Below are 25382 nucleotides of genomic sequence, written 5' to 3' on the forward strand. Positions count from 1 at the left end.
TAGGGAAACAGACAGAGAGCTGGACAAACTGGCCGAGCAATTTACAGCCAGAGACAGAAGGCCACCTCCCTAGAGATAGCATCTAGGCCTCAGTTGTGGTCAGGACAGCTGCACTGGTTAATGAATCCTGCCCTGGTGCTAACCCATCCGTGGAGACCATGACCCTGAAAGGACCTTGCCAGAAAGCTGATGAATATTCTATTGAGACCCTCCCCTGAGACCTCTAAGATTTCCACCCTTAAAAGAACCCTGAGCTCTCCCCACCCTGGAAGCACACCCTCCCTTTCCCCCTCACCTTCCCTCTTTTCTTTCCCACAGGATCCTAACCTCTAAGGGCCCCATGTGGCTTGTAATCCGGCAGCAATGGGCCATGGCAGCCCATTCAGGGCAAACCCCCTGAGTCTGTCCCCCAGACCCCCTTTTCTCTCGCGTTTCGATGAGCCAAAGCAGCCAGCCCTAGGCTGGTTTCCCAGCCCAGCCTTGTTTCGTTGTCCCCAGCTTTAATAAATGTCCTCAAAAATTCACCTGGACTCCTGTTGTAAAATTTTTCCAGCACAAAGTCAAGAACACACACTACCGGCCTCTGCAGACCCCCTCAGGGCCAGGTCCCCTTTCTGGGAACATCTTCTCTTGCCTCTCTGCCTGGGGCAGGGAGCAGGGGCAGGCTGGAAGGGGTCATTGGGGGAAAATAGGGGACATATGTGATACTTTCAACAATAAAGATTTTGTAAACCTTAAAAAAGATTTTTTTTTTAAGGAAAACTCAGTACTTATAGAACGTCATCAGGAACGTCTGTCTCCCACTGTCCCTTTAACCTTTCATGTGACTGTCTCTTCTTTCATAATTGGATGAAAATGCCAATAGTTTTAATAACTTCTTGGTTCCTTATCAAGTAATTGAAAATAATATGGTCACTTCCAGTGCCCAGCAATTATCAGTTCAAAATTTCAAAACATCTAGTCTCACACCACACCACACTAGATTTAAAATTAAATGGTGCTCCTCAGCCTGCGAGAGCTCAATATGTGCAGGACATTTATGGAGGAAGGGGGTGGGACATGGTCCCATCTTCTCATTTTCTACCATGTAGAAGCAGTGTAAACTGGCCCAAACTCTTTAGAAAACAATTTGTCATTACTTTATCGAGGTGAACATATGCATCCCCCACCACTCAGCAATTTACTTCCAGGTAGCATTTACCCCGAGAAACATACTGACAGAATGGTCAATAGAGCATGATATGTTCTTACAACGGGACACTGTACAGCAGTGAAACTGAATGATCCATAGCTCTATGCAACAAAATGGATAAACCTCACAATCTACGCAAGTTGAATTGTAGAATACTTGCAGTGTACTACCTTACGTATAAAGTTTTAAAGCAAAATTAATAATATATTTTCTATATACATATACAAAGATGGAATAAAACCATAAAGAAAAGGAAGGATAACCAAAACTCAGGTTAATGGTTACTTCTATATATATGTTTTTATTGACTTGAGAGAGAGGAAGGGAGAGGGAGAGAGAGATAGAAACAGCAATCTGCTGCCTCCTAAATGCCCCATACTGGGGATTGAGCCCACAACCTGGGCCTGTGCCATGACTGGGAATTAAGCCAGGGACCTTTGGTTCATGGGTCGAAGCTCAACCACTGAGCCGCACTGGCCATGCCTAGTGGGTCAAAGATTCAGTGAAGACCCTGGATGGTGTGGCTCAGTTGGTTGGGCATTGTCTCATGAACCAAAAGGTTGCAGGTTCAATTCCTGGTAAGGGCACATGCCTAAGTTGTAGGCTGAATCCCCAGTAGGGCATGGTCTCAATCCCCAGTAGAGAGTGGCCTCAATCCCCAGTAAGGGGCATACAGGAGGAAACCGTGTTTCTCTCTCTCTCTCCCCCTTCCTTTCTCTCAAATCAATTAAAACATTTTTTTTAAGAAAAAGAAAAATACAATGAAGAAATAATACACTTGGCTGGGTGATAAGCATATGTATTTATTATATTCTTTAAATTTATCTAAATTCTATCTATATTATCTATATACTAGAGGCCAGGTGCATGAATTCGTGCACTGATGGGGTCCAGCCAGCCCACCTGATGAGGCCCATCAGGGGTGGGCTGGCCGGGACAAGGGGCTGCAGGCATTCTGGTAGTTCTGCTGTTTGGTCAATTTGCATATTACCATTTTATTATAAAGGATAGAAAAGCCTAAACGACCAGACAACCAGAAGACCAGACAACTAGATAGTAGCTATGATGTGCACTCACCACCAGGGGGCAGATGCTCAATGTAGGAGCTGTCCCCTGGTGGTCAGTGTGCTCCCACAGTGGGAGTGCCACTGGGCTGACAGATGGGCACCAAATGCAGGGCTCATGGCTGGCAGCTTCGAGCCTCTCCCGTGTATACTCACCCTGCGTGCCCAAGCAGTGGCGGAGGCAGGCGCAGTGGGGCTGGAATGAGTGGGATTGAGGCGGACAACGAGCTAGAGCCTGATGAGCTGGCGGGTAAAGCCAGGCTGTGGCGGTGGCGGGGAGGTCCACTGGTCCCCGCAGGCCAGGCCGAGGGACCCCACCAGTGCACAAACCCATGCACTGGGCCTCTAGTATAAATATAAATGACATATCTATCAATGATTTTATATGTACAAAATATTGGATAAAACAAACAAAAAGTACAGGGTACTTATTTCCCCCTTTATTTGCCATAATCAGTTGTCTCTGTTATTTCAAGGTAGATCCTAGATTTCTTGAACATCAACCTGTTTCAAGGCCACAGTCTCAGCTCAATTCTGAGGAGCCATTTTGCCTACAAACTAAACCTGGTATCAGACAGCAGGGAAAACAGAAGAATAAGAAGTATGTTCTTATTCTGGCTCTGCCATTTATCAGCTGTATGATTTTTGGAATCTCAGCCTCAGTTTTCTTGCCTACAAAATGGGACTAACCACTCCAGCCTCACAGGGTTGCTGTGCGGATTGAATGAGACAAAGATGCACAAAGTACTAAGTGCATAGTAAGTGTTCAGTTCCTTTCCCAGCATAAAATAGGTAAGAGTGTGTGTGTTCAAAACGGTGTACAACTATTATTCTATTTACAAGCTAAGTTTAAGCCTGGGCATTACCGTAGTCAACTCATTATTTCACTCAACAGCCATGTGTTCAATGGTTACTGCACACCAGACATTCTGATGATAGATCTGTAGTTTCAACCTCCCAAGTGAAAAATGGCATCCTTTCTAACCTCAGGGGTAGACCTAATGAAGAGATTTCTAACCCAAGCCGTGCATAACATAAAGATGGAGTTACAGGGACTTCGGCTGCGGGCAAGTAAAATGTTTAATAAATAATGAAAATATGACCCTTGGCGCCAGTGTGGTACTTAAGGCCATTCATACTCCTTGCCACCGGCTGAGTCATTGCGAAGCCGGGGAAACATGAGTTCCTGAAGCTACCTGGATGGCTGGTTATGTCATCTCTGGTTGAAATGGATCCCGAAATGTATGTCATCTCCTGGGGGGTGGGGGCGGGGAGAGAGGTTTTAACTCCTGGAAGTGAGCTATTACTTTGTTCCAGTTTGCAAAAAAGACCAATTAGACTCCATTCCCAGAAACCATCTTCCTGAATGACTTAAAGCAGGGCTAAGGAAACAGAATGCATATTTTTAATTGATTCTGTCTTTCCTTGAGCAGAGCTTCAAGTAGCCTAATAAATTTTTAAGTTCCCAAAGAGCTGGTTGCATTCAGAGTGACTCCAGCAAACACACCCTAATTTGGGATGTCACCGCCATCGCTGCCATAAATCATCACAAACAAAATTGCTGCTCGGACTAATTGGGGCTTGATGAAAGGCTGTCCTCCCCGTCCTCGTCCGCCTCCTCCTTCTTCACTTTACTGGGTATCAGTTCTCAAAATTAGGGATATGAATCTGAGCTATCCTTCTATTAATAATTCAGATGTCTGGTCAGAGAAGGACCGCAGGATTTCAGAGCCGGAAGCTGGAGCTCAGAGCTCCTGCATCCATTTCCAAGGTCACGATCTTAGTGCGGGGCTTCTCTAACTGCAGTGTGTGATGGAGTCACCGATGACAGATTGCTGGTCCCCATGCTCAGCGTTTCTGATTCAGTATGTATGGGATGTGGCCTGAGAACATGCATTTCTGGCAAGTTGTTAGGTGTTACTGATGCTTCTGGCCCAGGGACCACAGTATGAAAACCCTTGTCTTAGTTCCTTGAAGGGCAAGGTAGACAGACCAACCCTCAGGCTGTCCAGGACTCTCTCCAAGGTGGCTCTTCTACGGGACACAGGTTTACGCTAAAGTTACGGAATCCACAGCTTCCTACTGAAAGGGGAGATTGCTTTGGAGTCAGATAGTTTAGCTTTGTGACTCTGAACAGGTAGGTCACTTAGCTTATGTGAATCCCAGCATCTTCATCTGTAAACTAGGGATTATTAGTTCTTCTAACAATCTGAGACTTCTGAGGAATAGTTCAGAACTGCTTGGTAGAGTTTGAGGACTGTAAGCCATTAATAAGCATATAGTTTAGCTTCTTCACTCTTTAGATATGGAAACACATATGCAGGGAACGTGTCTTATCTGAGATCTCGCAGCACATGGCAGAAAGAGGAACAGAATCCTGGTCTTTTAATGCACTTTGTTTTGTTTAAATTTTTCACATCGGATGAATATTTCCAAACCAGACACTTTAAAAACACTTCAGTAGCGGAAGACCATTCATGTGGCAAGATGCAGTCTTATGACAAGCACTTTAGAGAACCATATTAGCCAAGTTCTGTGATTTAATCTACTTTTTAAAATACTATTTTTTGTACAATGTTCCACATTACACTTATACAGTGGAACTCAAAATATGGGAAGATAATAAAGAATTTAGTCTGCTCACCCTTAACTATTAAAAGAAAGCATAAAGCAAGTGTCCCACATTGATTTTTATTTTTCCTTACTGGGGATTTTCAAAAAGAGCTTTCCTTGTGGCATAATAGTGTTTTGCAAAAGGGCTGTGACTATTTATAGATTTCTTGTCTTTGCTGGTAAAAACGAGTACACTTGGAAAAGGAGAGTTTAGTAGCTGGGAAATCAGTTTCCAAATAAAGGAGGTAAAGATTTGAAATGCATTAAGAAGATTATAGTAAGTGTTTAAAAGAAAAAAAATGCAACTCAAAGGACATTACTCACTCAAGCCGTGCTTGGTGAGGAGTGGGCTAGAGCTACGTAGCTGAAACTCCTCCTCTGGTACACAGTCCTGGGGTGCAGTGGTGCTGAGATTTGCTGAATTGAGTTAATGGCATTAACGAAGCCAGTGCTGTGGCACTGTGACCAGCTCATCATCATTTTCACTTTTGAAAATATTAATATTTTCCAAAACATTAGTTGACATTTTAATGAATGTTAAAGAATAATGGGTCAGTGTTGTGGATTAAGAAACCAGCATAGGCCCTAGCCAGTTTGACTCAGTGCATAGAGCATCGACCTGCAGACTGAAGGGTCCCGGGTTTGATTCCAGTCAAGGGCACATGCCTGGGTTGCGTGCTCAGTCTCCAAACGGGGCATGCAGGAGGCAACCGATCAATGATTCTCTCTCATCATTGATGTTTCTATCTCTTTCTCCCTCTCCCTTCCTCTCTAAAATCAATAAAAATATTTAAAAAAAGAAAAGAAACCAGCATAGAATGCTCGACTAGTGTGGCTTAGTGGTTGAGTGTTGACCCATGAACCAAGAGGTCATTGATTCGATTCCCAGTTGGGGCACATGCCTTTGGGGGATGCAGGGTGTAACTGATTGATGTTCTTCTCTCATTAATGTTTCTATCTCTCTATCCCTCTCCCTCTCTCTCAATAATAATAATGATCCTATCTAATAAAGAGGGAATATGCTAATTGACTGCCCCACCCTCAAATATGGCGGTGCCCATAGCCAATAAGGAGGGAATATGCTAATTGAATGCCTTGCTCTCAAAGATGGCGGTGCCCACAGCCACAAGATGGTGGCACCCAGTCCCCTCAGCCTTGCCGGGCTGGCAGGCGCGTGGCTAGGCCAGGCCCACCCCGAGGTAGGCTCAGTTGCTCCACATGCCTGCCTCTTGAGTCCCCCAGTCCCCTCAGCCCCCCAGCTGCCCAGGGCCGCCTGAGGCTCAAGTAACCAGGGCTGGCCGAGGCTTGCACTGCAGGCGGTGGCAGCAGCAGAGGTGTGATGGGGCGTCGCCTTCCTCTCATCGCTGGGTCGCCTCCCACCCCTGAGGGCTTCCAGACTGTGAGAGGGGGCAGGCTGGGCTGAGGGACCCCCCTCCAGTGCATGAATTTTCATGCTCTGGGCCTCTAGTAAAACATATAAAAAAATAAAAAGAAAGCAACATAGTTTTGGTTCTCCCTGGTATTTGTCTTGATGTAAGTCCACTGTTTACACCAAGATCACCGCTTGGTTTATAGTAAGACTAAGCCCAATGGTATATTTTACTATAACACTTACTTGATCGAAAGAATTTATTTTTAAATGTGTGTATGTGTGTGTGAAGTACCTAATCATTTTTTAAAAATTTGTTGATTGATCTGAGAGACAGAGAGAGAGAGAATCATTGATCTGCTGCTCCACCCACTCATACATTCATTGGCTGATTCCTATATGTGCCTGTGCTGGGAATCAAACCCGAAACCTTGGCTTACGGGAATCATACTCTAGCCAACTGAGCTACCCATCCAGGGCCTGATCCATACGAGTTAAAACTCTTATTCTGAGAAGAGATATATTCACTAAGTGAGCACTAGCTGGCTAAGCAGACAAGCACTGGTCCTCTTCTCCCAACTCTTTAGTTACCTGTTTCGACTTCAGGACTCAGATTTAACCAGTGATGCAGCCGTTCCAAGACAGCAGGGATTTTCAACGGCCATGGACGGACATCCTGGTTCACAGATCTGTGGGGGAGTGAGGAGGGGTTTGTTCACAGCCGAGGGACAGGGGATTGTGCACATCAGGAAACCTACCTTATCTGCTCACCTGATAATTAATATCCTGCATTAATGGAAAGGTGCAGTCCCAGGGAGATAATAAAAAAATCCCTTTAAAAAGCCAATTTGAGACCCCAGCCACGATTTGCAATGGGTCCTACCTCAGATGATTTGGAGCTCCTGGTAATAGGCCTGGGTCTCTGAAAAGAAATTATTTTGAAGTGGTGATATAAATTATGTATGAGTATCAATTGAATATTCAAGCATAATGGGTTTATGGAATACAAGAGAACATTTCTTTTGAGATGCTGCAATACTGCTATTGTTAGGTTCAGAGCCCAGCTGATTGCTTACAGGGAGCCTTTGTGCAAATGGGAGAGAGGCACTCCCTCTGGGCGATGCAGCCCTGTGGGTACATGCTTTGGCAAGCAGAGCCTGGCCTGCAGCTTAGCTCCCTTCTGTCCCATTGGCTGGGTGCCTTGGTGTAATGCACAAATGGCACCTCCTGAAGTGGCAGCCCCAGTTGCTATTTGTAATGTGTGCCAAGCAGAAGGGATTTCAAGGCCTGGAGTGGCTGGGTGGGTTGGTAGAGAGTGCGAGAGTATGCTTGAAAGACATAAACGTGACAGTTCCTTCTCTTTCCTCAACTCAGAGGTTATCCTTAAGAGATAGTGAAGCTCTAACATGCCCTAAAAGCGGATGGAGCCTGCAGGGTAGAGAACAGAGATCTTACCTGGCAGGTATGTTTCCTGAAGAAGCTCAGCTGGTGGGGCCATACTTGCCAAAGCAGACGCAAACAGCCCAACACCTGGGATGTTTGGATTTCTAGCACCAGAACTGTCTTTTTTGCCACCTGCTGCAATGTCCTGGGAAGGGAAAACTGTGTTGTGTTGGGTGTGAAGCTAAAACCACCCCCCGTTTTTTTGGTTGTTTTTTTTTGCAAATGCTTTTTAAAAAAAATATATTTTATTGATTTTTTACAGAGAGGAAGGGAGAGATAGTTAGAAACATCGATGAGAGAGAAACATCGATCAGCTGCCTCCTGCACATCTCCTACTGGGGATGTGCCTGCAACCCAGGTACATGCCCTTGACCGGAATCGAACCTGGGACCATTCAGTCCGTAAGCCGACGCTCTATCCACTGAGCCAAACCGGTTTCGGCTGCAAATGCTTTTTAAAAAGTATTTTTATTGATTTCAGAGAGGAAGGGAAAGGAAGAGAGAGATAGACACATCAATGATGAGAGGGCATCATTGATTGGCTGCCTCCTGCACGCCCCCTACTGGGGACCGAGCCCTCAACCCAGGCAAGTGCCCTTGACTAGAATCAAACCCAGGACCTTTGAGTTGGTAGGCCAACGCTCTATCCACTGAGCCAAACTGGCCAGGGTGAAGCTAAAACCCTTTATATCCACCAAGATGGACTGGGACTTGGGAGTGGTGGTGCGGGTATAAGGGGGGGGAGGGGAGTGGGGAGCGGGATAGAATCCTGAGGTTGGAACTCTTTTTCCCACCTGGCAGTGATGACAGCACCCCATCCTTTGTCCCAGGTTGTCAGTAACGACCTTATTGGGAGCCAACACTTCAGCCCCCACCCAGTGGCAAAGAGGCACCCTCCCTGCCCAGGTGGTGTAGGAGGGGACTGAGCAGGAGGCCGGACTTTTACCACATCCCAGCAGTAACTACGCTTCCCAGCCCCTGTAGTGTCAGCAGGGGCCTAGAGTGGGGAGCCCAAACTCCCACGCCCACCCAGCACGAACGAGATGTTCCTCTGCTTCCCAGGACTCAATGAAGGCCAAGTGGGAATTCTGGGTGTCCACATGTGACAGTAATATAACCAGACATCACTACCCTTCCTCCCCGGGTATGGTGCTAAAAGAGGTTTCAATGTGGTCCAGAATTTCATAACAGAATGGCAGAAATGTCCAGGATGCAACTGAGAATCACTCATATCAGGAACAGGAAAATCTCAACTTAAGTGAGAAGAGACAATGAATAGATACTAATACCAAGATTATGTAGATGCTGGAATTCTCTAACAAGGATTTTAAAGCAGCCATCGTAAAAAGCAAAATGCTTCTGCAAGGAATTCCAGCCACACTTGAAACAAATGAAAAAATGAAAAACTTCATTAAAGAAATAGAAAATACAAAGACACAAAGAAGAATTTTAGAACTGAAAAATGCAATAAATAAGAAAAAAACTCAACTGGATTAGTAGAATGGAGAGGCCAGAGGAATGGATCAATGAACTTGAAGAGAGAACAACAGATATTACCCAATGTGAACAACAGAAAGGAGACAGAGTGGAAAAAAAGAAAAAATGAACAGAGTCTCAGGGACCTGTGGGACTATAACAAAAGATAACACATTTGTGTCTTCAGAGTCCCAGAGGAGAGGAGAAAGTGCAGGGGCGAAAAAGTATTCAAAGAAATAAATTTGGCAAAAAAAAAAGAGACAAACTTACAGATTTAAGAAACTGAGCAAATCCCCAAAAGGAGAATCTAGTGCCAAGCCTTGTCTTTGGAAGGAGCCCTAAAACAGAAGTCAACTACATAGTCAGGTGGGTCACATTAGAAAGAAAGAAAAAAAGAAAAAGAAAGGAAGGAAGGAAAGGAGGGAGGGAGGGAGAGTGGAGGAAGGAAGGAAGGAAGGAAGGAAGGAAGGAAGGAAGGAAGGAAGGAAGGAAGGAAGGAAGGAAGGAAGGAAGGAAGGAAGGACGAGCTTGGCCGGTGTGGTTCAGTTGGTTGAGCATCATCCAGTGTACCAGGTCTCTGGTTTGATTCCAGGTCAGGGTACATGCCAGGGTCGTGGACTTGATCCCCAGTAGGAAGCATACAGGAGGCAATTGATCCATGTTCCTCTCTCTCTCATCAATGTTTTTCTCTCTCCTTTTCCCTTCCTCTCTCTGAAATCAAAACATATTAAAAAACTTAAAGAACAGAAAGGTTGAGAACATCGCTTTATAGCAAGATGTTCATAGCATTAGGCACAGTACGTCTATAATAATAAAAGGGTAATATACTAATTAGACCATTAAACCGAACGTTTTTCTGGGCATCATTCCGGACATCCTTCTGGATGAAGCTGGAGCCAGAGCAAAACGGCCCAGGTCCCAGGTGCCTGGCAGCAGCAGCTGGAGGGAAGCAGCCCGGGTCCCGGGTGCCGGAGGGAAGCCAGTGCTGGCAGCTGGGGGAAGGAAGGCCTACTCTTGCATGAATTTTTGTGCATCGGGCCTCTAGTTAAAAATAAAAACTTAAGGATCAGTGGCTTAGTTTAGAGAAGAGTGCATCTGCTAAGCAAACATGCAGTAATGCAATTCATTCAACTGGTGAACCACTGAAGTGGTTTGGGAATGATTTTTGAGGAGAGACTGGTTTTCATAAGCCACTAGTATGACTCTCTTTACAACTTTCATATTTATTTATTTTCTATCTTCTTAGTCAGACTGAGAGTAAAATCAGGATTAAACATTTAAAAATTAATTAATTGTTATTTAATGTATTTAATATTTAAAATTGTTTAAATTTGACATTCAAGTGAAAATACCATTCGGAATGGTGTGGGGTTTTTAAAAAATATATATATTATTGATTTTTTTACAGAGAGGAAGGGAGAGGAATAGAGAGTCAGAAATATCGACGAGAGAGAAACATCGATCAGCTGCCTCCTGCACACACCCCCTACTGGGGATGTTGCCCGCAACCAAGGTACATGCCCTTGACCAGAATCGAACCCGGGACCCTTCAGTCTGCAGGCCGACGCTCTATCCACTGAGCCAAACCGGTTAGGCTTGTTTGCTTGTTTTTAACTAAACACAATAACCACATGTATTATTCATTCCATCTGGAAGTAAGTGCATTCTCTTTGCCAGCTTCTACAATCAAATGACCCAAAGGGATAAGATCCTTCTGCCAAGTTGTTTGAATATTTATTTTTCAATGTATATTACAGAGTATAGCTAATATTTTCATACAAATGACCTGGAAAGTGCTTATCTATATGTATAAAGCCCTAATATGCAAATAGACTGAACGGCAGAACAACTGAACAACCGAACAACTGGTCGCTATGGCACATGCCGAAGATTGCGGGTGTCAGCAGCAGGTGGCAGAACACAGAACATGGTGGGCATCAGCCATGGCAGGATGGTGGAGCAGGTGAGTGGGAGAGCCAGACCAAGGTGGGGTGCCAGTCACTCTCATTGGGGTTAGCCTCCAGTGGTTACTGAAAATTCTTTGCTTCCACGCACCGTGGTCCTGCCCAGTGCTTGCACCTGCTGCCTGAACCAGCCCCACTTGCACCTGTTGCCGGTACCTGCCACCGGCCCCAATCACCCCTTAGGGCTTCTCCACCTCCCCCTGCTCCTGAAGGGTGACAGGGCCAGCAGCCACCTCTCACACCCACTGCTGGGGCTGGCCCCAATCGCTCTATGGCATCAGCAGGTGGGAGCGAGGCTGGTGCTGTCAACACATGGGAGCAGTACGGAAGTGGGGCTGCTGGCAGACAGGGGACCGGGAACTGTGGTGGGAGTGGCCGGGTGGGGGCACAGAGGATGGGCCAAGACCCGCCCCTGTGCCCACTGCAGCCTCTTGGCCCACAGTTCCTTTTAAGGTGCACGAATTTGTGCACTGGGCCCCTAGTGGGTTAATAAAAGTCTGTATTCAAACATTATTTCCATTAGTCTTCACAGCAAGCCAACAGGAAGAACAAAGAGATTCAGAAGATTAAGGTTGGTGCTGGATCCCTCCCTACTACTGACTAGTGACACAAATGACACAAATCTGATATCCTTTCCACTAGCCACTTCAATAAGAGGCCCAAGGCCTGACTCTCTCATCACTTGGGGAGTTCAGAGAGATTGTGTTCATCAAACAATAGTTCATGGCATGGTAGAACTATGTGAGGATTAGAGTGCAATAATATTTATTGAGTATTTGCTATATGCCAAGTATGTCCATTCTGTGGCATGCTAGAGCCACCCGTGCCAGCTCATATGGGCTTGTGAGAGGCAATTGTTAAATTTTCAGGAATCTTGCCAGCCATTTTTTAAACAGTTGGGAGCTTGAAATTGACAGCAGAAGAAATAGTTATACCGTGAAAATAATCAAATGCTACAAATCATGGCTCTTCCATCAGCTCCAAGAGCTGATTGTTAACCATTTACTAGCCCATCACCGCAATCACTTTTTCCCATTATGTTATGTTATCCTCCAAACAACTCTCTGTAAAATATTTGTTAGAAGGTGATGTTTAAAGGTGGAAAACAGACTCATATTGCATAAGTAACATGTCCAGATTTTTCCAGAGCACAGAAACAAAAAACCAATTCTGTAACTCCGTGTTCTTTCTACTTCTATTGCTACACCTTTGAGCCAGGAAATGTAAACAGAGTTGGTGCCTTAACACTGATTGACTGTAACCTTGGATTAATAACAATTTACCACTGTGAATCACCATTTTTTCATCTGTAAAGTTGGGAGCTCTGAATGGCTTAATATTCAAGGTCTCTTTTGGGTGTAATTATCTCTGTTGTTCACTAATTTTATGTCTGTGCTACCATGGCAGAAGCACTAATAACAAGCCCCTACCAAGTGGCTGTTGGAACACTGGATTTGTACCACTATGGGCTTCTCGGTACTTAAAACTGATACTACCAGATTTTCTTTGCTCAAATATCCACCATCAAGGATATGTAATAAAGGAAATGTGCATCACAGGTTAAAATTTGGCAGGGCAGAATTTAACCTGTAAGATTAGTTACCCACTAGCATCCTCTAGTCCCAGAAAAATAACCAAATCCTTGTATCATTGATGGGTTCATCCTTAAGGACAACTGTGTAGATCTTTGCTTTCTAAGGACTCCGCAAGGAGATTAAAAATGAAGGAAGAGTGCTTCAAAGATAGAAGAGGAGAATAACCCATTTTCAAAGATGGATATATTCCTAAAGACTGGAGAGAAACTGTGAGTGTGTAAGGTTTAGGCTGTTTATGGATTGGTTCTGGGAAAGGCTGCGTGTTTGCCTATACTGACCAGGCACTAAGCGCCCTGCCCTTAAGGCTTCAGCAAAGTTACTAATAATGAGGCACCAATAGCGCTTCTAGCACAACACTAGTCTTTGCATGGACTGGGAAGTAATTTCTGAAGCTGCCACAGGCAGACCAGGATCTCTGTATTTAGTTTAGGAAAGAAGAGTTCTGAAGTTTGGCCATTTAAATTTTGTGATGAGACCTGAGACCGAGCTTAATCTGGCTATCAGGGGGAGATATATATCTGTTACCTACAAACAACTATAATTTATAATATGCAAAGATCATCCACAAAGAGACTCCATGGTTCTATCTGTATAGCAGATTCGGGGGAAATGATCCTAATGCTGACATCATCATACTTCCTAGGGAGTATTTCAGCTCAGGTCTTCCAAGAAGCAGATGGAATTATAAGTGCAATAGATTTACTGGGGAGAAAGATGTAAAGGATAGAGGTGGTGGTGGTGGGGGGGGGGGGGGCGGGAGAGGAAAGGACAGAGCAAGCATGGAGAGCCTCCAGATGGCGAAAGGAGACCAGAAGAAAGAATTTGTAGACTGAACCTCCAATCACTAGCATAGGTCTGAGAAAGTCTGGCCAGGTCCATGGGGAGTTCCTGAGCAAAGGTCCATGTCAAGCAAGAATGCTGCCCCACTCTCGGAGCCTCACTGTGCCCGTCATTGGCTGCGACAGTGGAGACAAAGGTTGGTCAGCTGGAGGCTGTTACCTACCTATGGTCCTATAGCAAGTTCTCTTGAGGGAGATGAGAGGGGTGCACTCCCATGCCCACCATGTTTTTATAAATTACGTTGTTAGGAATATACTCTGAGATGTTGCTTGGGGGTCGAAAGTGAGATCCTGAGACCTGAGAAATTTGTGGACATGATTCAAGAATAAAAGAGTGCTGTATACCTGAAACTAATAACAAAATAGTATCGAATGCAAACTGTCATTGAAAAAAAAATTAAAAGAATAAAGGAGAGGCAGGCTGAACAACATGAAATGGCTAAGGGAATTCTTACAGACATAGGGATATCTAACAGAGTTAAAATTACAAATCCTGCCCTAGCCAGTTTTGCTCAGTGGATAGAGCATCAGCCTGTGGACTGAAGGGTCTCGATTCGATTCTGGTCAAGGGCACATGCCGGGGTTTCAGGCTCCATCACCAGTAGGGGGGGCATGCAGGACGCAGTTGATCAATGATTCTCTCTCATCATTGATGTTTCTACCTCTCTCTCCCTCTCTCTTCCTCTCTGAAATCAATAAAAATGTATCTTAAAAAATTACAAATCCCCTTTGGCTTTCCAAACCTTCAATAAAATCTGACATACGTGTAAACACCTCATGGGAGTGTGTGTGTGTGTGTGTGTGTGTTATGTGTGTTGGTTAAAGAAGGGATGTAAATCGGGGGGAAAAAAGGCAAGTTCTATTTTGAGTCAACAAGATACAATATAGGAACTTTGTACATGGTAAAGAAAGAAAATCCTTAATTCTGTAGAAATAGAGGAGTTCAGAGCCAGGATTGTCACTAGAGAGCCTAATCCCCCAGGAATTCATAGAAACCTTGGGGAGAGCATTGGAAATTCCACAGGTTGTCACGGAGAGCATTGGATCGGTCTTACCAAGCTCTGCTGGGGTCCGTAAAGATTGCCAGCACCTGCAAGGCCTTCATGCTTATAGCCACTGCCAAACCACAGCAGTGTGTGGAGATGTGAAATGGTGGTAAGAATCTAGAAGAGAAACCAGGAAATTATATTGCTTGCCAAGATTTCTCTACCTCCCTGGGCCCTCTGTCTTCTAGTGTAATTTTGTTAATTTCTCTTTTCTCCTTCAGTGTGCCTTTTCTACAGCATATCATGGTTTCTATGGACTATTACATAGAAACCTCCTCTTCAGCCTGGGTAGGGAAGAAATTGTATAATCTCTAAAGTTCTATTCACTATATTTTTTCCAGCAAATTCTTTGTTTCCAATCTAATCGGTATATTAGCACTGCTCCTATAACCAATCACCTACCTCAGACACGGAGTGCTATCTTTCTTCATTTACTCCAATTTCAACTAGTGTCTTGAAGCTTTTCTCCATTAGTAATTACAATTTCTGTATGCTTTTTCTTTCTATAGAGCTATCTATCTATCTATCTATCTATCTATCTATCTATCTATCTATCATCTATCTATCTCTTTCACAAGGCTTATATTAGACTAGAGGCCCAGGGCACGAAATTCCTGCACTGGGGGGTGGGGGGTGGTCCCCTCAGCCCAGCCTGTGCCCTCTTGCAGAGAGGCTCCTGCCACTGCCGCTGTGCTCGCCAGCCATGAGCCCGGCTTCTGCCTGCGCGCCGCTCCCACTGTGGGAGAGCACTGACCACCAGGGGGCAGCTCCTGCATTGAGTGTCTGCCCCCTGGTGGTCAGTGTGCATCATAGAGACCGGTCATTCTGGTCATTCTGCCATAACGGCTGCTTAGGCTTTTATTATATAGACTAGGGGCCCAGTGCACCTTGAAAGGAAGTGTGGACCACAAGGCTGCGGTGGGCACAGGGGCAGTTCTCAGGCCATCCTCCATGTCCCTGCTGGGCCCCTTCCACTGCAGCCCCCAGTCCCCTGTCTGCTGACAGCCCCACTCGCGCTACCACTACTCCCATGTGCTGACAGTGCTGGCCCCACTTGCACCTGCTGACAGCATGGAGCAATTGGGGCCGGTGCCGTCAGGGTGCGAGAGGCGGCTGCTGCTCCAATTGCCCCTCATGAGTAGGGGGAGCTGGAGAAGCCCTGAGGGGAGATCAGGGCTGGCACAGGGAGCTGGCACCAGCAGCAGGTGCGAGTTCCGGGCAGGACCACGGCTCATGGGAGCAAAGAATTTTCAGTAACTACCAGAGGCTTGCCCTGATGACAGCAACCGGCGACCCACCTTGGTCTGGCGCCCCTGCTCACCTGCTCCACCATCCTGCCGTGGCCAACGCCCACCCTGTTCTGTGCTCTGCCGCCTGCTGCTGAGGACCACCATGGTCTGTGCACGCCCTCTGGTGGTCAGCACACATCATAGCAACCGATTGTTTGGTCTATGACTAATTAGGGTTTTATATATGTAGATTTTTTTTTTTAGAAGACCCAGTAAAGTAGGCTGAACAGGTGTCATGCTGCAACCACTTACAGATGAGGACACTGAGTTTTAGACAGGATTGCATAAAGTCACACAGCTAGTAAGACAATTGTTTGGTTTTTAGAATTTTAAGAATTGGGCCTGTGTGCACTCAAGTAGCAAGAGTGAGGAATATAAGTAAGGTAACAACAGCATCTTATTGGAAGCATGAATGGAATATTTTATACAGTTATGTTCACTTTTGTATAATAATAACACTCCTTAGAATTAAATATAGCATTGCAATTTTAAGTGCTCTTTCACATATACCATCTCATAGGATTATCAAATATCCTTTGATGTCAGCAGCATTGTGCAGACGGAAAGCCAACTATAACAAGTAACTTGGTCAATTATATTATATTGAACACTTAAGGACGAGCAAATTTTATCTCCTCCATGAAGATTTCTCGTACATTTAAATATACTTCTTTCCTTATATTGAGTTTATTATTCCAACTTCCAGTTTTTCTTATTTTGGGAATTTGCAGAGCTTTTATGATGGGGCAGGCATGGAAGTAGGAAAATTTAGGAAGTGTGGGTGATGGAGAACATTTTTGGATTCCAACCTAAAAACTTCTTTCTCAGAACTATAACAAACTAAGATAGCATTTTAGAACCTCATTAAAAACAAACAGGTAAATCAGTTGATGGAATCAGAAAATACAAACCATGTACAGATGAAGTTGAAATCAAATAAAATTTGTTAACTTATGCATTTTGTCACATTAGGGAGCAGAAAAATATTTTCTTCATAGAGTAGTTTCAATCAAAGTGTGCCTCCGTCCCCTCTCTCTAAGTTCTGGCAAAATGAGTTTATTTAATTATTTTTATTGATTTTAGAGAGAGGGGAGAGATAGAAAAACACGTCAGTTTGTTGTTCTACTTATTAATGTATTCATTGGTTGATTCTTGTCTGTGCCCTGACAGGGGATTAAAGTGAACACTGAGAAGTACTGTGAGAACTCCAGGACAGTTGGAAGTAGATTTTGTATTTATTAGTTTGTGTTTAGGGCAGCTAAATGAATGGTAACTCTACCTGGACAATCTTTTTAATGGGATTGTCCCTCTGGGTTGAACTGCTGCTTTAAAAAATTACTCCATCTTAATCCTTTGGTTTTTGGATAAAGCAAAGTAGTGACTCTGTGATCAACACATTGTAATAAAATAAAAGACAGATATAAGAATTTGACCAAGGTATATATTCTTGTAGGTCATATTTTTTTTAAAAGAAAATAAAGTAAAATACATTATAATAAAAATTTGATCAAGATATAGAGTTTGTTGCGGATCATTTTTGTTTGTTTCATTAGAAAGGGAACTACATTAAGAAACAAAAGGGTTTACATTTTAAAATCCTCCGTAAGAGATTAAATCTTGTTAGTATCTGTTGGTAATTAATATTTATAAGTTAAACATCAAACCTCTAACAAACTAAATTTGAATAATTCTTATAATAGTGGAGAAGTGTAATTGAAAAAAAATGTATTCAGGACTCCCTCCCACCCCCCCTATCCCCGCCTCTGGAAATACGAGCACCCAGGATTTGCCAGTACAGATGAAATCTTTTCTGAAGCCATGGGATCTTCATGTCAGCTGACCCAAAATCATTTGTCTTGCCTCCAGCATTTCTAGTTTCACTCTTAAAACTCAGAACACAAAGACAGCATGTTTGGGGAATATAGTACATATTCGGAGCCAAACTGTCAGGAGAACAGGATTGGACAGGACAAAAGGCACATTTGCTGTGGCTCATTCAGCTGTTGCCACTTTCCCCGGAAGGACCATCATTTTTAAGGCTTGACACACAGGAACTTTTGGTTGCTTTAGATTCTACCAGTCACGTGAATATGGCTAAAGTAAGAAATGGGCCAGCTTTCTACATAGACTTAAGAGTGTTCTCTGCAAATTTGTTAGTTGGCACATTATCAAGAATAAAAACTCCCTCCAAATTATCTACAATTCATGACCTGATCCTCTTAATTTCTAAACATAGATCAATCTTTAGAACATAAACAACCCCTTATATTTTTATATTCCTTGAGAGCACTGAAAGAATTCCCATTTAGGATTGTCATTTAATTTTCATAGTATACCTCCAAGGTCGACAAAATGGGTATTATCAGTATCCCCTTTAATTGGTAATAATACTGTGGCTCCGAGATCAATTAGTATGGCTAAGCTTCCAAACACGACCTACCTTCCATCCCCCCTTGTATTGTTAATTTTGCTATTTTCTTCTCTAACATAATTTAAAAATACAAAAGGAAAACATAAAGTTACAGCTGCAAATTACAAAGCTATCTTATTGACTTAAAACTCTGAAATGAACAAAAATGAAATCTTACCTCTCTCGAACATTTCCTTCTCACACAGTATGAATTCAGTTGCCAGGAAGCTTTCAGTTATTAAGGGAAGGGTACATACACAGTCAACTCTTGAAAAACAGAGATGTGAACTGTCTGGGTCCTCTTAAATACGTTTTTTTTTTTAAAAAATAAATAAATAAATACAGCCAGCCCTTTCTATCCCGATTTCCTACCTGCAGATTCAACCAACCGTGGATAGAAAACAGTATCTTCACATTTCCAACTGTAGATTCCAAACCCTGGTTGTATCTGTCTGTGGATTGTATAAATTTTGGGGAGTTAAGTATAGTTGGTAAAAGGCCAACCATAAATTTGGGGGAGTTAAGTTGGGTACAGCATTAGCCTGTGCATGGAAGGGTCTCATGTTCAATTCCCAGTCAAGGGCACCTACCTGGGTTGCAGGTTTGATGGCCCTGGTTGGGGTGTGTGCGGGAGGCAACTAATTGATGTATCTCTCTCACATCCATGTTTCACTCTCTCTCTCCCCCTTCTTCCCTCCCTCCCTCTTTTCCACTCTCTGAAAAAAAAAAAATCAATGGAAAAAAATTCCTAGGGTGAGGATTAACAACAAAAAAAAGTATGTGGGAATTTTTGACTGAGCAGGGGGTCCGATTTAAAAAGCATTTTTATAAAACAATATGTATGTACCTGATTGTTGGGCTTATACATACAGAAACGTAATATATGTGTAATATAATCACCAACAGCACAAATGAGATGAATGTGAGCAAAACTATATTAGCCTGAAGAAATGACTGCAGATGGTAAACTAACAGTTACAACAATGCATTGTTGGATTTGTAACATGAATAGTTGTAATATGTAGGCATTGCCTAGAAAATGCTTTCATTATATGTAGTACTACATGAGAGTAAGTTTAGATATTATATGGTACAATTCATTATATTCCTTGCCAAAACAAAAACACTAAAAACAAACAAACCTCAAAACCACCCAAATATAAGGAATTTCTTCTTTTGGCTACTTGTATTTGCTGCTCTGACAGCCAGGATAAAAATATGTCTGAGAGCTACTTCTCCTTGGTTTATACTGGGGTCCTGGTTTCAGAGGCCTAAACGTCTTAAAAAGTTTCTTCCCCTTCTTTTATAATAAAAAAAATACCATAGCAACGTAAAGGATAACTTTTAAAACTGGACCTCCCCCAACCCCTCACCCCCACCCCCCGCAAGTTGGCTGATTATATACACACACGAGGGAGAAGATAGCTGCATGCAGCTGCGAGCTGCAAGTGTAACATGGAAAGGGGAGGGCAGGGTCTGCAGTCTGGCCTACAGAGCTCAAAGTCCGATAACAAGGTGGCTAACCTTCTATGTTACAAACAATTCAGCCTGTTCCTGGGATCGGAGAATTGTCAGTGTTCTGGAGGCAAACTCCTGGAGGGGGTCAGGGTCTGGGCACAGCAGCCAAATCAAAGCGTGTCCTGTCCTTGGCCTGTTCTCAAAATATATATATTTTTCTGAGCAATGGACCTATTGAGGCATCTTATCTTTTTAAACCGTTTCATCCTCCAGTTTCCCAGGGTAAGAAAACTTATCTATAGCTAGTAAGGTGAATAATTATTAAACAACTGTGGCTCCATCCTTACTACATGCCCCACCATTGCTTTGACAAAAAACTTCACTGTATTTATTCCCTTCTGGTTTTATTCCATAGGCATTCATATTTTATTTTATGGACGTGTAACCACTTACCTATATTTTTGTACTTGGTATTACATTGGATATTAGCAAATTTCATTATCATTCGTGATAGCATTACATATATTCAGGGATATCTAAGTATTTTCTTGTGTCCATCCCACCTGCCCGTTCTATTTGGTAGTGGTGGAAGTAGGAGGCTTGGGGCCTAGACTTCCAGACTCAAAGACAAACCAGAATATACCAGAAAAGAACACCACACACCAAAATCTTGAACTTTGGTGAATATAAATGGTCTGACTTGACCAAAGTTTTAAACTTGTATTTACATAATTTGAAATTAAGTGTTTAAATACAAACATTTATAAACATCACCTGAAAAGGTTTATAATATAAAAGGCTAATTAGAAGTTTTGATTTAAAGTCTATGAATCCACCAAGTTGGCAGATACATTTAAAATTTTTGAACTACCAGCTACCCTTCTTACCTTTTTAATTAGCTGCCTTAAGCAGTAATTTTAGAAATAACAACTCTAGATTCATTTAGTACAATAGCTGAAATTTACAGTTTATCACTAGATGCAAAATATCAGATTTAAAACAGCATTTCTTCCATTTTTCTAATGTAAGAATCTCATTTCTTAAAGCATACTACTAAAACTTTTTAATAGATGTTATATAATTGTATTTTGCAAGTTCAGTACATGGCCTACAGGAGGAAATAGAGGGTATAAAATCATTTCAAGTCTTATCTGGCTCTAATGAAAAAAACCAGTTTAACAGCTTTTAGCTCATTGACATTCAAAAACTATGCTTTACTTTTTTTTTTTTTTAAATAGGATTGCTTTACTTTTTTTTTTTTTTAAATATTTTATTTCAGAGAGAGAAAGGGAGAGGGAGCGAGAGAAACATCAATGATGAGAATCATTAATTGGCAGTCTCCTGCATGTCCCACACTGGGGATTGAGCCTGCAACCTGGGCATGTGCCCTGACCTGGAATTGAACCATGCATGACCTCTTGATTCACAGGTCGATTCTCAACCACTGAGCCACACTGGCCAGGCCCATAGTTATTTTTTATACTGAGCTCTAATCTGCCATTTTCACTTTGTTCTACTCTGTCAAAAAGAATAAATCAGTTTCTGAAGTTGGCTTCCACATTATTTCTAATGAAGCTAAAAATTCCAGATTTTGTCTGCAAACTTTTGACAAATGCAGTTTCATATTTCTATCAATGGCTTTCTATTGTTTCAAGGACAGTAATCAGGGTCCATGATACCACATAAACTGTGCCCCTACTACCTAGCCAGCCTCATACCATCCTTTCCATTTGACCCCTGGCCAATCTTAATTTTAAATACACCATTCTTCTTCCAGGCTTCCACATACTATTCCCCTCAGCCAGTAATGTTTCACCTGGGCCACATAGGTTTAGTCATTTTTACAGCTCAGTTGAAAAACTACTTCATGGGACTCTACCTTATACTGTGAAGTCTATGAGACATGGCCAATGTCTATCTTTATCAGGCCTAAGGTTTTGCAAGCTTTAAACATGCAATAAATATTTATTGTATGAATATGGAATTAATCAAAGAAAACACTCAGCTAAACTCTGGGGTGTATGTTGTACAAAGAAGGAATTGTATAGGCTCCAAGACAATCTTGAGAAAGAAAAACCCCTCCAAAGGAAAGAAGTAATAACATTTAGAAAACTACAGAACTATTAAGATGAACAGCAACTTTCCTTCAGCCTTTATAGGAGGCAGAGAACATGGAAGAAGGCAAACAAGCACAGCTGAGTGGTATATGTGTTTACTGTTAATTTGACACATCTGATCCAAAGCATTCACAATACTTGATATACTTCGAAGAGAATCATATACTATAGTCTTAGACATAACCGCAGAACAAGCAGAACAATTAAAACTACGTAAGGCCTTAAAAATATCCACAGTGTGTATTATTTCAATATCATTCATTTACAAGTTAGACTACATACCATTAATTTATTTTTTCTTTTTCTTTCATTTTTTAAATTCAGGAATGATTCATTCAAGGAAAGGCAACTTAGTTTTTGTTTGTTTTATTTTTTACTATATTGGTTAATATAAAAGTTATGAATTAAATGTTTTCTGATCTCCTATATCAGGAGTGAATCCATGAAATTCTTAGATAATAATCCAAACCAATAGGTCCTATTGTTAAAAATAGCCAAAGTGAAAAGGGACTAAAGCCAGTCTGTGGTCTTGAAGAGCATCCAATGGACTTTCAGGTTTTCTTATAATGAAGAGTACTGCAAAATTTAAAACAAACGTTGCATACAAAAGTCATTCTTGAAGCTCTAAATGCCTTTTAAGTAACTAAAATAAAAATTTTAAGTAGTTGCCTCACAGTACCAAACTTATAAATCAAAACTAGTTAAAATTCAGTGCTATTGTGACTTCTCATTTACAAGGTAACTAGTTGGTAAATTAACAGATGGCATAAAAATTAAGACTTAAATCATTTTTTTTTTATTTTTAGAGGAAAAAATGTATGATAACCAGGGAATACAGAAAATCCAATGTACTTTACAATAGAATAACTGTTTACACCTCTATTCCTGTACAACAGGGTTTAGGTCATCTCTTGTGAATTTGTGTGTTTTCTCAGTACTTAAACTGTTTCAGATATACAGCTTTTTATTGAAAGAATATTACATTTGTATACCAGGATAAGATTTGGTACATTGAGATGTTTTAAAAATATTTATAAATTTGTTTCTCATATGCAAAAGCATTTGGCAATACTTTTACAGCATTTGATTTCATAGAATTAAAATTTCATACAGTACTTATATCTTGATGTTAAAAAAAATTCACAGAAAAAAATATAAATTACACAGCCCGACTGCATGACACTGTTATTTCCAGTTATAGTTCTGGTAATTAAAACCTTCATTAAGTCTGTAAACAAATCATTACCTGTACATTTATGAAGGCAACTGACATGATTTGCAAACAAAACCTTCAGGTTTTATGTTCTTTACCAAAGGGTGCAGTTCAGCAAAAGAAAACCCGGTATGCAAATTTACAGATTTTACAAATTTACCAATTCCTGTGACACAAACTGTTTCAACCTTTCAAGGTATTGTCCATAAAGTTCCACATCATTGTGACCTGCCCCTTCAACCCACAGAGGCTCCACAGGTCTTTGGCAACGCTCAAACAATGCAAGGCCATGTGAAAAGTCAATGACTTCATCTTCAGTCCCATGAATTATTAATACTGGAGAGGTTATTTTAGAGATTTTGTCAATACTGTAGAGAAAAAGGAGGGGGAAAGTCAATGAATTAACTACGAAAAGGAATGTAAAACAAACTTTCTTGTGCTATATCAGAGAGATAATCAAAAACCAGATTCTATCCAGAAGGAATTTAAAATGATTCAAACCCTACAGCACCTTTACATACAATGTTCATGTCTTGCATAGAAAAACTGAGGTTGCAAGGAAACTAAGGACCATTTCAAGTATGCTAATTTCATACCTTTCTGCACTCATATATGGCAGGATTTTTGTTTGTTTGTTTTACGGTATTAACTCAAAAAAATAGAGCAAATGTAATAAAACAAAAAATTTTGGAGTTGAATAGTAGATAGGAGAAAACAATTTTTATGAGGACAGAAGATAAAGTGAAGAACCAACCCAATTTATACCATGGAATACAGGAGAAAACTAGGAAATGACAGGGGGATGAAGGTGGGTGATTGAAGTATTTACAATTTGTTCAAAGAAATAATTTAGGTCCCTCTCTGTCAGCGTCTTTCCCTACTTTTTGCAGCAGGGTAACTGCACTCCACCCAAAACTGTGGGATTTGTAGACTAAGGGATTGCCAGACACAGTGTAGGGCAGAGGTATCAGAGGCCAAGTGGGCATGTACATACTGGCTGCTGTGAACCCTTTCTCCCTACTGGGCTTCCAGAACTGGCATCCAGGACTTCATTCACCAAGGGCGAGTTTTAGAAAGTCTTCTTTGGAGACTATACCCACTTTAAAAGGAAAAATATATAAATATTGGTATGGGGGTTCGGGTTGGGATCCCCAATTAATTGGCTTGACCAGATCACTCTACAGTGAAGCTCACAGTCAACAAGTCTTAATCACCCGCTTCAGATCAGCACTTTAGTTCCTCTTTCTTACTGTGAGCAGACAACCAAGAATTACCAGACATCAGAGGATTACACTAACGTAAGACAGAGATCAAAACAATCAGAATTTAAAAGGCAACACAAAGGAGACATAAATTACAGAGATTACACATAAAACAAAACAAAAAACTTAAAAAATTCAGAGAGAGAGGGATAGGGAGGGAGGCTTGGGGGCACTATAATCATAAAATGAGGCTGAAACCGGTTTGGCTCAGTGGATAGAGCGTCGGCCTGCGGACTGAAGGGTCCCGGGTTCGATTCCGGTCAAGGGCATGTGCCTGGGTTGCAGGAGGCAGCTGATCCCAAGTAGGGGCCGTGCAGGAGGCAGCCAATCAATGATTATCACTTATGTCAATCAATGATTATCACTTATGTCTCTTTCTCTTTCTCGCTCTCTCTCTCCTCTCTCTCTCTCTGAAATCAATATTAAAAAAATTAAAAAAAAAAAAAAGAACCAAGTGATGACTTGGCCTTTGGTCCACCTATCATTCATAAAAAAATATCCTCTTTAATGTTGCCAATTAGGCAAAGAAAAGAAAACTTAAATTTGCCAGATTCTCACTTCTTGAATTGGTGGGAACTACCATCTTGTCTTAAGAAGCAGTAGAAGTATCCCTTCTTTCAAATTTGTCTAACACTTTATGTTTGTAGACTTTATGGAGGCAATACTTACCCTAGTTCATTTAAGACTCAACTTTTTTTGCAATTCACTACTTTTGTCAATCAGATACCAATACATATCACTCATTTTTATTCACACATGTCTCATTTTTCCTCTACTTGTTCCTTTCTTTCAGTATTGTGTCTCAATGAATGGTATCACCACCCAGGGAATTATGTTCAAGTTCTTTTACTTAGTTAGCATTCTATATCCAGCCTGACATTTAGTTCTATCAATCTTGTTTCTCAAAATCATTTTGTCTCTAATACTAATGCCATTGTCTGGTTAAAAGGCCCTCAGTACTTTGCACCTGAATCACTACTGCTCAAACATTTCAGTTTCCTGACTGGTGTCTATTACCGCCTGCTTAAGTTAA

The 25382-nt window shown here is 41.9% G+C and overlaps 1 protein-coding gene and 2 long non-coding RNA genes across 3 annotated transcripts in view; 1 reads left to right on the plus strand and 2 right to left on the minus strand.

Moving 5' to 3' along the window:
• The window catches only part of LOC132211994 (uncharacterized), a 40551-nt gene extending 21838 nt beyond the window's left edge, over window positions 1-18713 (minus strand). The window contains exon 1 of the long non-coding RNA XR_009447622.1: window positions 18478-18713. This is a non-coding gene — a long non-coding RNA (uncharacterized LOC132211994). The remainder of the gene's footprint in view (window positions 1-18477) is intronic.
• The window catches only part of LOC132211993 (uncharacterized), a 113800-nt gene continuing 96678 nt past the window's right edge, over window positions 8261-25382 (plus strand). Inside the window, exon 1 of the long non-coding RNA XR_009447621.1 lies at window positions 8261-8349. This is a non-coding gene — a long non-coding RNA (uncharacterized LOC132211993). The remainder of the gene's footprint in view (window positions 8350-25382) is intronic.
• ABHD17B (abhydrolase domain containing 17B, depalmitoylase) overlaps window positions 22163-25382 on the minus strand; it is a 49211-nt gene continuing 45991 nt past the window's right edge. The window contains exon 4 of the mRNA XM_059656907.1: window positions 22163-23455. Within this exon, the coding sequence (XP_059512890.1) occupies window positions 23236-23455 (220 nt within the window). The 3' untranslated portion in view covers window positions 22163-23235. The remainder of the gene's footprint in view (window positions 23456-25382) is intronic.

The sequence above is a fragment of the Myotis daubentonii genome, chromosome 11, assembly GCF_963259705.1.
Source record: "Myotis daubentonii chromosome 11, mMyoDau2.1, whole genome shotgun sequence".
In the NCBI taxonomy this organism is placed as follows: Eukaryota; Metazoa; Chordata; class Mammalia; order Chiroptera; family Vespertilionidae; genus Myotis; species Myotis daubentonii.